This window comes from Manis pentadactyla, chromosome 15 (assembly GCF_030020395.1).
Source record: "Manis pentadactyla isolate mManPen7 chromosome 15, mManPen7.hap1, whole genome shotgun sequence".
Taxonomy (NCBI): domain Eukaryota; kingdom Metazoa; phylum Chordata; class Mammalia; order Pholidota; family Manidae; genus Manis; species Manis pentadactyla.
Genome location: NC_080033.1, coordinates 47012877 through 47027239, shown reverse-complemented (window position 1 = coordinate 47027239; position 14363 = coordinate 47012877). Strand labels below are relative to the sequence as shown.

The window sequence follows — 14363 nt, the reverse complement described above, 5'->3', positions numbered from 1 at the left end:
TAAGTGCTTTACATGGTTTACCTTGCCTAATTCTTCCCATAGCCCTGTGAAATAGGGTCATTATTGTTTTCATACTGTAAAATCTACAGCACAGAGAGGTTAAGTTATGGACCCAAAGTCACACGGCTTGTAAACAGAGCTGGGAGTCAAACCTCCATGGATCTGACTCCACTGTCTGTGCTCTTAATTATGTCAAGGAGTTAGCAGGGTCTCATCTAGAACACAGAATGTAAAAAAGGATTGGAGTCAGAGCAACCTGGGCTGAGTGAGGAAGGTCTGTTGATAAAGGATGTAGGGTAGGAAACCAAGAAAGAACAGCCCAGAGGATCAGAGAGAAGTGTTAAGTGCTAAAAGCAATTTAGTAAAATAGACCAAAGTTTGGTTGGCCACCCCACTCTCACTCAGTCCATGCCCAACCCCTAGCCTATCCCTTCAGGCAGGACTCTCACAATTCTCCTATTCTCTGTCTTCCCAAGCAAAAACAGGGTATTGGCATAGCGTCAAAGTATCTCCCCACAAATTGCTTATTAATTACAAAAGGAAAAATAGGAACTTGAAGTGAGCAACTTGGTCAACTCCAGCTTAACCAAGTAAGGGAAGTGAACATTCAGAGGGCTCTTTGGGAAGGCTCTGGAAGGGAATTTGGGAGGGAGTGTAAGAGGGGGCTTTTGTGAGGAAGACCCTGGATGAAGAGAGAAGGGGGAGCCTTGAGGTTGAGGAGTCCATTGGTGACAGGTCAGGGTCCGTCTGGGCAGCACGGTAGGGGGTGGGGACAGGGTCACGAGTGGATGGGGAAACCTTGAGGTAGGGGATGCTCTGAGTGATAACAATCATCAGGCAGGAAACCGAAGGCAGCAGTTTGGGTGACAGGAGGGTCATTGCAGGGTCAGTATGGGAGCCCGGGGTGGGTAAACTCGGGGTAGTAAGAGGGTGGACGGCTTGGGCTAGGCGTCTCCAGGACAGTCCTGAAAGGGTCCACGAGGAGTACGGCTCTGAGGCAGCAGTCTGTGGGTGCGGAGGCCCGGCGCGGAGCCGTCACGCCAGACCTGGGAGAGGGAGGGTGGCGCGGGGGCGGGGATTCGGGCGGCGGGGGGCCGGGGGCGGGGCGGCGCCGGGTCGGGGCCGCGCGGCCGGTCCTCCCGCGCTGCAGGGGGCGCTGTGAGTCTGGGCGGCCCCGGCCGGGCGGCGGCCGCTCCTGGTGAGCGCGGCCCCTTTTCCGGGTTTTCTCCTCCTCCTCCTCCTCCTCTTTCGTCGCCGCCGCCGCCGCTGCCCCTTTCCCGGCTGGCGGCTGCTGCTGCTGGTGTGGCCGCAGCTGCCCCCGCCGCCTCGGGGCCGCGAGCCGAGCGGAGGCCGCCGCGGAGCACGAACGCCGCCCGCCCCGCCGCCTCGCCGTCCCGCGGGCCGTTCTAGGACCGGGCCGGCTCGGCCGGCGCCCCCCGCGCCCCCAGTCCGCCCGCCCCCGCGGGCCCGGCCTGGCGCTGCCGCCCTCCGCCGCGCTCCTCCGCCGCCTCCTCCAGCGCCCTGCGGCCCGCCGTCTCCTCCGCCCGCCGCCCCGCGCCCCCAGCCGCGCCGCCGCCGCCCTCTGCACCCCGCGGCGCCCCCCGGTCCCACCCGCCATGCCCGGCCCGGCCGCGGGCAGCAGGGCCCGGGTCTACGCCGAGGTGAACAGCCTGCGGAGCCGCGAGTACTGGGACTACGAGGCTTACGTCCCAAGCTGGGGGTAAAGCCGCCGCCGCCCCACCCTCCGCCGCCGAGCCCTCTCACCCCCTCCCCTGCCCTCCCCTCCCGTCCGCCCCCCAGCGCAAGCCGCCCTCTGCCTCCGCTGGGCCTCCTTTGGTCTGGGGTCGGAGGCAGGAGTCTCCTCTTTTGCACTTGCCCTCATCTCCCCCACCCCACCCGCCGCCCTTTTCTTCCCTTTCTCCCCGCCTGGTGCACCCCTCCTCCCCCTTACCCCAAGGAATGCTCTCTTACTGAGAACTGAGGGTCCGGGGACCAGAGCCTGGTGCAAATGAGGGAGCAGCCCTTCCTTCTCGCACTTTTGGGTTTCTATTGGGGTGGGAAGTCAGCAGCTGTCCTCTTGAGCTATTAAAATTGTCTGCCTTTTTAGCTTTTTGAAATGAGGCTGGGTGGGAGGAAAATTTTTAAAGACATCCACAGTCTCAGCAGGCGCTGTCTACCTTCCGGGTGTGAAGTGTAAGGCAGATGTGGCGCCCTCCAGGATGGGTGCTTTGCTCACCCCTCTAGGTCGTCTCGGAGCAGTGCCTTTCTACCTCATCTCCCCAAGTTAGGAGACACCAGTTAGGTTAGGAGCTGTGTGCAGAGTGAAAGGAGCCAAGTTTATGTTGTGCCTTTACATTTAGGGAATGAGTTGTGGCGTGATGTGTAGACACTTCCAAGTGCTTGATTAATGGAAGCGGCTGGAGGAAGGTATATAGTGGGCATAGGCTTGGTTAATCCCAAATCCTGGCATTTATGTGTCACTCTTGCCTTTACAGTAATCAAGATGATTACCAGCTGGTTCGAAAACTTGGTCGGGGAAAGTATAGTGAAGTATTTGAGGCCATTAACATCACTAACAATGAGAGAGTGGTTGTAAAAATTCTCAAGGTGAGTGTCTTATGAGTGGCATTAATTTTTTTTTCCACAGGTTGGGAGGATATAAACTACTTCTGCCACATTGTAGAATGAACAGAATGAATAGTGCAGGCTCTTATTTTACATAGCTTTTGTCTGATGTCCCTCCCACTACCTGGTCTCAGACCCTTTTTTCCTGTGAACGTTTGAGGAAATGTACAGACCTGTTTCAAATCTAAGGGTGGTAGTTCAGGAATATACTTGTTCTGAAAATAAAATTGTCTGCCTTTTTAGATTATGGGTTCCTAAAATAAGAATTCCAAATGGACTCCATTTGTTACAAAATGAGTAAGTATTCAGAAGAAAGAAAAGCTACTTCATGACAATCCCATCAAACCAAGGGCTCCTTGAGCACTGAGTTTGTTACCTCTTGGTGCTCTAAGTCATTCCAGAAAGAAAAGTTTGGAAAAATTGGAACAGCCTTAAAGATGAATTTGGAGCCTGAGTGGAGGGAAACACCTCAGTGGAGAGTCATTTGTTTGTACCCCTTTGGTGATAGAAGTTGCAGGTTGGGTGGATATAGTGAGCCAGTAGTGCCAGGAAGGTTCATCTTGCTTTTCAGCTAGTAAAAGTGAAATCGGGAGCAGTAGAAGAATACACTTATAGTGGATAAAATAATAATTGAAACAAAACAGTCTTAATGTCTGCTTTAGGAGCCTGAGTTTGATAAAGAAAGCCTTTTGTCATCTCTTGGATGAAGACATGATCTTAATGAGTATGAAGATTTGACTAAGTTGCCCTTCAAGTAACTGTGTAGCTGTAATAATGTTTTATAGCGTATGCTAAAAATAATTCTTAGAATCTGTCAAATGGTCACTTACAGGTCATTTAATGTGTATGCATGTCAGTGAAATATTGAGAAGACCAAGGAGTATTTAATATAAGTACTTTTAACATATACAAGCCGTTTTGCAGAGGCTGTTAATAAGAATGTAGGGTTAAAAAACTGTTTTTTGTGTGTCTTAAGGATGGAGTTAGGGCAGTTGTATTCCTGTTTAATATAAGGGGTCTGGCTTACACTGTCTGAAAGTCACCTTTCAGAAAAGTGGTCAACTGTTTGACTTAGTTCCATCCTCGCCTAGTGACGAAGAAGCAGAACTGCAGTAGAGAGAAGTAGGCAAGGTTACTTGTGCTGTCAGAATCACCAGTGACAAGTGAGCAACTGACATTGAAGATTGGAGTTTGACTCCCCTCCTCCCTAAATATGAATTGCACCTATAAAGTCGCATGGTCTTTTTTTTTCTTTATAAGCATAAATATTTAAAGAAAAAGTTTTCTTCAGAGAAGTCACCAGTGGAAGCCATACAATTTTTTCCTTTAAACATAAGCATAAATGCTTTTAATATAAGCTGCTTACACTCTTCCCAGAAACTGAGAAAGATATAAATTGAAATTAGGAATATCCATACTCCACTGCTGTACATTCAGAAAAATGAACTGCTGACTCTAAAGCAATTTCAGAAAAATGTCTAAAACTTTTGTGTGGTGGCATTTTTAAGACAAGTGTGCAACTTCCTGAGGTCTTTTTTGAAAGGAACAGCATCCAGGTGTTCAGTATGTTCACATAGGAAAGCATCATAACCCCCTTTGGTTTTCTGTCTAAACAACGTCAAAGCATTGATAGTTGGATAGTTATTCTCCTGCTCTAAAGATTAGCAGGATATGTTTAGGGAACCCACATATGGAAGCTGAAGGTTATTTTCACGGACAAGATACCTAGGCACAAAGAAATTTGTCTACCATCACTGTGTTGAAGTGATGCTTAGCCAGAATTCCTATTTTTCCTATTTCTTCCTATCTTGTGCTGCTCATTTTAGCAGTGGATTGTAAGATCTTACCATTGAGCATGGAGTAAGTTCCAGTGTTCTGGAATTAAGACTTGGGAGGCCCCGTTGATCCTCTAGGTAAAGTGTTGTTTTTTGTGTCTTCTCGACACAAATTCTTTTCAGGGTGTGGCCTGAACACCTTGTTTCCACTGGTGAACACTACACTCTGTTTCTCAAAGCCGTGTAGCATTTCTATCCATATTTTGTTCTATCTGAAGGATGATGTAAGAAACTACTAAGGGTACTGTGTTTTTCTTATTGTTCTGACAGGCTGAATTAAAGTAGATTAAAAGTATTGTTTTTTAAAAAGAACCAGGGTCTTTATCCAGAGTTGTGCACCCCTATTCAGACAAGTTGAAGTTATGACTAGTATCTGCTGTTGTCATGTTTGGTTGTAGGAAATTAGGTCCTTAGAGAGTACCAGCTGCTTGTAATTTGCAGGAATCTAGGAAAAGCTTCCTTTTCATATAGGCTGACTGTATTTCAACTGCAGGAAGGAATTTACATATCAGTGTGCACATAGAGACTAAGATAGAGGGTACATTCCTTGAGGTCAGGGGTATCTTCTTTTTTGGTGAATAATTTTCATTCAGTCTTTTCCAGTATATGAGAATGGTTAGATGATGAATGACCACAGAGGAACTTTATATCATTTAATTTTCATGAGTATATTAAAAAAATTTTTTTGACCATAACATACTGGGGCTATTAAAAGGTTTTAGGAATTTATAAATTGGTAAGCAAATTGTTACTGTCTATCCTGAAGTGACATTCCGAGGTTAAAATCTTAAAAGAGAACTTCACAATCAATGGGGAGTGTGTGTCTTTTTTGATAGAAATTGTTTTGAAGAGAAAAAATTGGCAGGGGTCGGGGTATAAGAGTTAATGCAGCAGGGTAGAAATCTACTTTAGTGCCTAAAGTTTCATCTATGGACTCGAAAAGTCCGTTTTTCAGTTTGTAGTGCTTCTTAGGAAGGTATCCACAGAAATAAAAACATTTGGCCATTTTGAACAACTTTGAGCAATTTGTGAGCACCACTTCTGTATGGATTTCAGCCCTTTCTGGGGTTCTGGGGATCCTTCAAGTAAACTGCTATTTCCTAAATAGATGTTAAGAGCTATACCATTTAAAAAAAAAGAAATGTAGTGTTTTGAACCTATGCTCCAGTGACTTGGAAATTCTCACATAAGGCTTCTTGCTGATAGTCTTATTTTATAAAGAGGTTGGCTATCCCATAAATTTTTCCCAGGAATTACTTCTCTAGCTTAAAACAAAGAATGATGGCAATATGGGTTTATATTTAAAGCATGTTTAGCATATTTTTATATATTTCTTGGCTGTCAGGAGGTAGTGTCAAAAGAAGGCTGAGATGGCTGTTGATTACAGGTCCTTGCCAGTTACTGCATAGTGAGCTGATGACTGAGCTGGTAATGTTCGCTGCATGCTGGTGCAGTGCTTTCTCTCTTTCTACTTTCTCAGGTGGTAGGGTTCTTTAACCCTCTGTTTACTTTGTTAGCAAGTATACCAAGACAACTTCATGAAGCAAGATGTTAGTATTAACTTACCTTAATTTCTTTGTGATTTGTAGTTTCCAGAAATGTCTCGTGGTAAAAAAGTTGAAACAGTGTTTTTAAAGTTTTAGTAACATTAAAAGTAATATAAATTTTAAAAATTGTGAACTAGTCAGTGTTGTTTCTAATGTGGTTATGGGGACAGATATTGAAATTGTGGTTAACCTATGTGAAACAGAATCACAGAATACGGGAGCATAGACATCATTAGAGCTCAAGCCCCTTTTTACAGATAAACCAAGACCCAGGGAGAGAGCCTGCAGTTTGCTCAACCGCGCATGGTGAGGTTTAGGACCCTCTGTTCCTGTCGCGGAGTCATGGTAGATGTGAGGAGCACAGTTAGGACATTTGCTGGATATTTGACTTCTTGATGTTTTTGAAGTGTTCTGGAAAGATGGACAAACACTCACCAGAAGTCAAATGCAGTTAATTTGTTTCTCCTGATTTTTTATGTTATTCTTTGCTTTTTGTGGGCTGCTAGTTGAAATGTGGAGTAAATGAATACCCAGAGAGCTCTAGGGACCCAGACAGGGGTTCTCTGATTTGTATCCACAACGGGTTTAATGCATACGTGAAGTATTACTTTTCTCTCTGGGCAGCCACGATAACCAGTGCTTTTTATACTTTTTTAACCTGTATAGGTCCTCTAAGTTCATCATGATCACTTGCCAGACTTTAGGGTTAACCGTTTTATCCCTTTAATATATTAGAATTTATTGGAGAGTGAACTATGTGTAAAAAGAGTATCTTGACACAGTACCCTTTTTCATGTGTAGAGCATTGTTTCAGATAGTTTCTAGATCCTAATTTTAGGATCTGCCACCTCATAATCAGGGTGGTGTAGTATAGGAAGTTCTATCAGTGGAATGCAGAAGACCTGGGTCCTACAATCAGCTTCTTCATTTATACCCATTTGAGTGTTTTTGTATCTGTAAAATGAGTATACTTAGAGGGTTGTTTGGAGAATCAAATGAAATGTAGATAGATGAATAGGTAGGTAGAGGGTAGTGTTTTAGTAATCTACAAAGTGGCTTTCTTTCCTGAGAGTGGCGGGAAAGTAGGCTGCCTGCATTCAGATGTTCATTCCAACACTCTATGACCTTGAGCTCTATGACTTAAACTGTGTCAGTGTCCTCATGTAATGCTGTATTAATGGTACTCATGTCAGAGTACTGTTAAATGTCCTTCAAACAGTGCCTGGCACTTAGAAAGCAATAAAATATGGTTATAATGACAATATTTCAGTTGGGCCAAGTGAGTGATTTTAGAGGGCAGAACCAGTAGTAGAAAGGGCTGTACTATTTTCTTGATGAAATTCAAAATGCCTGCTGTATGCCTCACTTTTTAAAATTAAATCCTGAGACTAAACCGTTACCCTCAAGGAGTTGCTAATGTAACTGAAAAGATGAGACTTGAGAGATTAGGGGAGAAGCTGCTGTGAAGAGGTAACATTGCTTAGATAATGTTTATATTTGGGTCAGATGCAGTGGATTTAGAGATGATACCAAGGTAATAAAGTAAATGGCATCATCCAGACTGAACCTCCTTCCTCACTCTGGCCTGCATTCCTGGCAACCATGTTCATTGTAATGTTTGTTGCAGGTGATGGACTTAATATCCTGGTGGGGTAGTCGTTGATTTGGTAGAGGCATACAAGTAATCCCAGATTTGAAAGTTCTGAGCTATATTTCTGCTTTCTTGCCTTAAATTTATTAATTCAGTTGTCCTTGGAAAAAAATTACAATAGGACTTTGCCTGTTAATATTTGTTGGGATTTATTGAGGTCATAATTTGTATGCCTTTGGTAGATCTTAGTTTGGAAATTCGGTCACAATTAAATGCTGATAGTTGAAATCATCCTCAGACTTGGCTTTTTAAAAATCAGCTCTGAGTAAATAAATAGGACAGATTACTGACTTTATCAGCTTTTGTCTTTTGAAGCAGCCCATCACTAAATTTGTCTTTTGTTTAAAAATTTGTTAATGTTAGTGAATAGGGAAACAGGAAAAAGTGCCTTACTTTTGAAATACGTTGAACAAGGTTCTCCTGAATAGCTGGACCTCTTCATCATGTGGGCAGAAACCTTCTGAACAGTTCCTTCTTTCCTTCCTTTCCTGAAGGGGGGAAAAAGGGAGGAAGAAAGGAGAGAGAGAGTTCTTGAATAGTTCCTTGCTTCCCTCCCTTTTTTTCTCCCTCCCTGTTTGCCTTTTCTTCCTTTCCTGAGTTCATACACAGAAAATTTTAAAGGAGTTTTTTTCCTTTAAATATTCTTTCTAGGTGTGTGCATAATTGAGTTTATTATTGAAACTTAATTTAATCCTTTCTTTTTTTTTGCTTTTGCCATTTTATATACTAGACTTGGAGTAAAAATTTTTTTTGGGGGGGGGGTGGAAAACAACTGAACTGATTCAGTTAGAAGCTTTTAAACAGCTACTCTCTGAATTGGAATAAACCAACCTTCAGTGGGAGAGACTTTTTCTAGCATGCAAGAGGAAATGATGTGATTCTCATGAAAGTGTGTTATATTCTGCACTTTGTGTAACTGGTCATGAACGAATGCAAACAATGAGCCAAGGGATCAAAGCATCCTTATTTCTGTAAAGTTCATGATCTGTTTTCCTTAGGATGCCAAGAGTCCTCCCTTATAAAGCCTAACCTTTTCTCTCCAGTTCTGTTTATAGAATTAAAATGGTCACTTTCATTCTCTGGAAGTTCATTGGTTTTTTAATCTTCGGGAGTGCCTCCCAGGTTAAGGGGAATAAGCTTGAGCTAAAGGGAATTACCTATAGCCTGGTTCCTGTAGAGAATAGGTGCCCATGTGTTGGAGGGCATTTCCTGGGTTGTAGGTCCCTTTCCATTTGCACAATTTCTTGGTCTTCAGTGAGTGTGTGAGACTAGCTGCTGTGCTCACACATTGTGCCACTTCAGAATTGCCCTGCTGTCACCAGTCTCTAGCAGTGGAAGTTGTTGGACAGGTGACAGTTGGGCAGCAAAATACGCTTCACGTGCTCTTAAATCACCTTTAGACACAATGAAAGATATCTTAATCTTGACTGGATTGTCCAGGAGCAGCGTGCCTGCCTGACCTGTTGCTGAATAACAGGAGAGCAAAGCATGGCTTTATATGGGACATTGTCATAAAAGCAACTTACTTAATGGATTTCTCCTGTACTAATTCACTGTTAGGGGAGAGGAAAGTTTTTGGTGTTTATAGGCTTCAGGCGGTGGTGGGGTTTTGTTACCACTCCCACAGATCTGTAACTGCTTTTCAGTAATGGGTGACAACTCTAGAATTTTCTTACGCTGAATGTACTGGTAGCATTGGCTGAATTTGTAGATAGGATAGCCAGCTTTTATTTGCCTTTAACTTTTTGACGTAATTTCAAACTTAGAGAAAAGTTCTCAGAATTCTTATATATCTTTCATCTAGATTTCTCAAATGTTAACATTTGCTTCCTTTTCTCTCACAAATGCACATGTGTGTATACACACATATGTATGTATGTTCATAGATAATTGCATTTATTTTACATTTCTGAATTGCTTGAGAGTAAATGGAGTCATCCCTTCTTTAGTATTTCCTAAAAACAAGGGCAATTCCTCTACAACAAAATCAGAAATTAACATTGATAGAGTGCTGTTAGCTAATCAACAAATCCCATTCTCATTTGCCAATTGTCCTTGTAGTGTTCTTTATAGCAAAAGAAAATACCAGATCATGGTTACATTCTGTTGTCATATCTTTCTAATCTGGAACAGTTGTTCAGTCTGTTTCATGACACTGACATTTTTGAAGCTTACAGGCTAGTTTTTTTGCAATATGTCCTTCTCTGGATATTTTTTTAATCAAGTTGTACTTCATGTTTGAGCACCCTAATTATGAAAAAGGGAGTAAGGAATAAGATTCCTAAGTGGAAATGGGGAAATGCATTAGCCAGATCTGTCTGTCCTACTGAGCACCCTGACAGGGTGGAGTGACGTGGTTGTGGCAGCAGATTTAGAGAAACACAGCTGGAGTCTAGTCTCTGAGTGTGCACCCTGTTACAGGTGGGGCAGGTGCTCTATGGCACCATCTTCTTCCCCTCTTGTTTTGTTGTGTGTTCAAAGCTGTAGCTTAGTGACCAACAAAAGATGAAGGCTTCTGCAGCATACGTACACATCTCCCCCCCTCCCATTACCACCACCACCACCACTGCATACTTAACAGGCTTTTAAAATCTTGTTTCATGGCAGATTCTTGGGCTGTCTTTGCCTGTGCTTTTGCAAAAGTGTCTCAGTGATGGGATACTCCTTTCCTTAGTTACATTTCTCCTGTTGCCACATGGGGAAAATGAAAGCACAGTGGCTAACAGTTAGGCCTGGAGTCAGATTGTCTAGATTTGAGTCCTGCCTCTACTGTTTACTGTTAGCATTGTGACCTTGGGCACATAGCTCAACATGGCTGCGTCTACTACGTAGGAATTCTGTGAGAATAAAATATGATTTACCAATGAAAAATCAGAAAATAATAAAGTAAACATTTATTGAATGCTTACTATGTGCCGATTACTGTTCTAAGTACTAAAACATAATTGTGATATGCTTATTTTTCCAGAGCTACATTCTTCTTCAAACTCTTTAGCCCATTTGAGATAAGAAATAACATGTATAATGCTAGTATTTCTGATTAAGATCTTTAAATTTTCTTTTCAGCAGATTGAAAGATTAGCAGGTAGCCAAGGCTTTCATTCACTGCTGTGTATGAGATGAGTTTTCTCCTTTGCTGATCCATCATCTCTTTCTTTAGGAGTGGGATCTGATGGGAAGTTTTACTAGCTTAGTGCCATTTTAGATTCTAGATATTAAGGAAATAGGCGTGGCGACAGGAAATGGGAACCAGCAGCTGAGAAACAAGTTTGTAACTTGATGTCAGTGAGCTGGTCTTTACTCCTGGAGCAAAATTACATGTAACTCATTGGAGGAGCAGGTGTCTCACCATTTTGTTTCAGTTTTTCCATTTGTGAGTGCATGATAGACAGCTGTTAAGAGCTATCACATTTTCCATTTGGCAGTTATCTAGTAAACATTTTATTTTTAAAATATGACAGGGGTGTTCAAAAATTTTAAGTGCCCTAAATGTAACTACTTAAAGATCTGATACATCAGCTATATGAATCTGTAAATTATTTAACTTAATCTTAACTTCCTGTGGGCAGGCCCCATTTTATCTCATTTTTTTCCTCTTCTAATCTAGACATGCTCTTTAACATAGCACAGTACAAGATCGCACAACATCCATTAGTTAACATTGTGTTAAAAGTTTTATTTATTAACTTCAAAAGGAGTCTCACTTCTGATTACTCTTATGTATTTAAGCCAGTGAAGAAAAAGAAGATAAAACGAGAGGTTAAGATTCTGGAGAACCTTCGTGGTGGAACAAATATCATTAAGCTGATTGACACTGTGAAGGACCCTGTGGTAGGTAGCTAATGGTTTGGGAAGAGAGAGAGAGAGAGAGAGAGAGAGAGAGAGTGAGTGTGTGTGTGTGTGTGTGTGTGTGTGTGTGTGTGTGTGTGTGTATGAGAGATACATAGAACCTCAAAATAATGAGAAATACCATTGTATAGTGGGGATGATTGTATTTGTCTTTACTACTGAATGGTTTTGAAAACCAGAAGAAATGGTGGTCTAATGAAAAAATAGCCACCACCACTTTTATGGAACCTAAAAGTGTATAAAGAAGAATCCTTGTCCAGGTTTATTATCTCATTATTTTGATTCGGCCCCCAAATGTTTGCTGAATATTTCCTTTAAGCACCTACTTTTCTCTCAATTTTGAAAGCTTATTACTGCCAATTAGCATATTGTACCTCACATAAATAAACCTGACTTTGGAAAATCTGGGTCTACAGAAGGAAATCGTGAGTATCTCCAGAGACACTTGGCACAGAGGGCTGAACAGATTACAGCCCCACAGACCCCTTGAGGAAACAATCTTGCTGTTTCTCATACCAGACCTACCAGTAGGACCCACATTGTATATGCCAATTCAACTAAAGTATTTTTTGTTAAAAGTGTTTAATTTTTATCCATTATAGATGTACTGTCTAATTCTGGTTTCTGTCCTTGGGGAGTAGCTTAACCTTAAGTTTATGACTGGCTAAGGCTTTTTTGTACCACTGCCATCTCATTTCTGTTTTCCACCTATTCTGCCTCAGGTATTTCCCTGTTGCCCCATGATAGCTTTTTGTTTAAAAAGTAAGTCTTGCTTCTATCTGGTAAAGACAACTTCATAATAATGTATTAGCTCACATGCATCGCATGCTTACTAAGTGTCAGACACTATTCTAAATGTTTTAACTATCATGTCATTTAATCCTCACAACAGTCTTGTGGGGTAGATGGCCTTTATTGTCCACATTGACAGATTGTACACATAAGAAAACTGAAGTCTATGGGGGTTAAGTAATTTGCCCAAGATTATTGGTGAACTGAAGAATAGGGCAAGTTTTTCTTTTTGGACCCTGAAAAAACTAAGAGGGATGGTTGTATGCTAAATTCTATTTAATCGTTGTTAAAAATATATCCCAGCCCAATCAGCACAGATTGATTTTATAATGACTAACTCTGGACTATATAATCTTTGAAAATGGTGTACAGTGTGAGCCAGTAGGTTACACACCAGGAACATCTTTGTTTTGCCCTTTTTTTTTTTTAAGTTACTGATACTTGATGTACTATTTGTATAATTTGTTACTTAAAGCATGAAATGTAACACAAGTAAATTGAAGTGGATGAAAACCAACAGGGAACCGTCATCCCATAATTTGTAGGGGAACAGGCTTGCTCCAAGACTGTAGAAAGATCTGGTGGTCTTGATGAAACCCTTTCAGCTTTGGGCTGGTGAGGAATTCTTTGACCAGGGCTGCTGCCAGGACTGCTGCTTGTTCTAGCAGAGACCTGCAGGCAGGCACTGTGGCCTTTTTCTTAGGTAACTTTCACCTGCTTCCTTGAGCAAAACTTCCCAGCCATAAAGATTTCCAAGATGACTTTTTTTCTTTCTATAGTTCTTGAAACCCCTGTTTTTCTCCCAATTTTGAAAGCCTGTTACTGCCAATTAGCATTATTTCACCTTAAGTAAACCTGACATTTGAAAATCTGTATTTACACACAGAAATGTTGAACATTTTGTACTCATTGCATTGAAATTAAGTGCTTTTCAAATGCTTGATTCTGAGTTTTTGGGAACACATCTTTGAGACATTCTCTAATGGTCTCTAGCCAAGGCAATAATATCACATTATAGCTTACTGATAATCATAGATATCTTTCTTTTGGATCCTAAAAAGACCTGTGATTCCTAAGACCTATGATAATTCTGTAAAATGCATCTCACTCACTAAACCAAGATGTAAACTTCATACCTTTTATATTTGGCAAACTGGAACATTGCAGAGTATAAATTTTCACATAATGTGCCAGTTCCACTGATAGGTTGGTCAGAGAATACATTTCTCTTTAAAAAAAAAAACTTCACTATGAAAAATTTCAGCCATTTGCAAAAGTAAAGTGAGTAATGTAATGAACCTCCCTGTACACATCACCCAACTTTAGCTGTTAATCAGCTGGTGGTCAATTTTGTTTCATCTATAAGCCACTCACTTCCCCACCACCCACTATCTCCAGTTATTTTGAAGCAAATTCCAGACAAAAAATTTCAAGAGGATACTTTCTTAATAGGCTTTCCCTGATGAGTGAATCTTTTTCATAAGTGTGATTTGGGGATGGGCCAGTATGTCAGAAGCTAATTAATTATATTTATTATTTGGATACTTACAAAGCATTAATATTCTCTCTTGCAGTCAAAGACACCCGCTTTGGTATTTGAATATATCAATAATACAGATTTTAAGGTGAGTATGTACTTTTTTTTACTGGCATGGAATTAATGGGGCTGGGGAGGTGGGGATAGTCCAGAACACAAGGGTGCCAGGAAAAGTCATTGTAAAAGTGGGAAATAAATTAGATTCTGCATAACACGAGTACAGGATGCAGAAAGTTATTAAGGTTCTTGCCTTTGGTGAAATAATTCGTCACCCTTTGCCTTGCTTATTCTGGGAATGGCTGCTGGGTTTGGTTTAAGCTATAGCCTCAAATACTCCCATTTCAGACAACATAGTTTTAGGTAGGTGTTAAGTGAGATTTTTAGGAATCTTACATTGCTGATAGGAAATGATAAACACATACAGGTCTCATGTGACAAGAAGTAATACATTGGATTCAAGCTGTCAGATAATGTTTATGTTTGTGCATACTTACATACAAAGCAGATGACATAAAAGCTAGTTTAAA

General features: G+C 41.6%; 1 protein-coding gene across 2 annotated transcripts in view; it reads left to right on the top strand.

Annotated features, from left to right (window-relative positions):
- Nucleotides 1-1267: 1267 nt before the first annotated feature.
- CSNK2A2 (casein kinase 2 alpha 2) overlaps nucleotides 1268-14363 on the top strand; it is a 37885-nt gene continuing 24789 nt past the window's right edge. Inside the window, exons 1-4 of one of the 2 annotated variants that reach the window (XM_057493413.1) lie at nucleotides 1268-1720; nucleotides 2496-2607; nucleotides 11388-11489; nucleotides 13874-13924. In XM_057493413.1, coding sequence (XP_057349396.1) covers nucleotides 1617-1720; nucleotides 2496-2607; nucleotides 11388-11489; nucleotides 13874-13924 — 369 coding nt within the window. In that variant the 5' untranslated portion in view covers nucleotides 1268-1616. The remainder of the gene's footprint in view (nucleotides 1721-2495; nucleotides 2608-11387; nucleotides 11490-13873; nucleotides 13925-14363) is intronic. The other variant, XM_036897583.2, reaches the window with a different exon arrangement.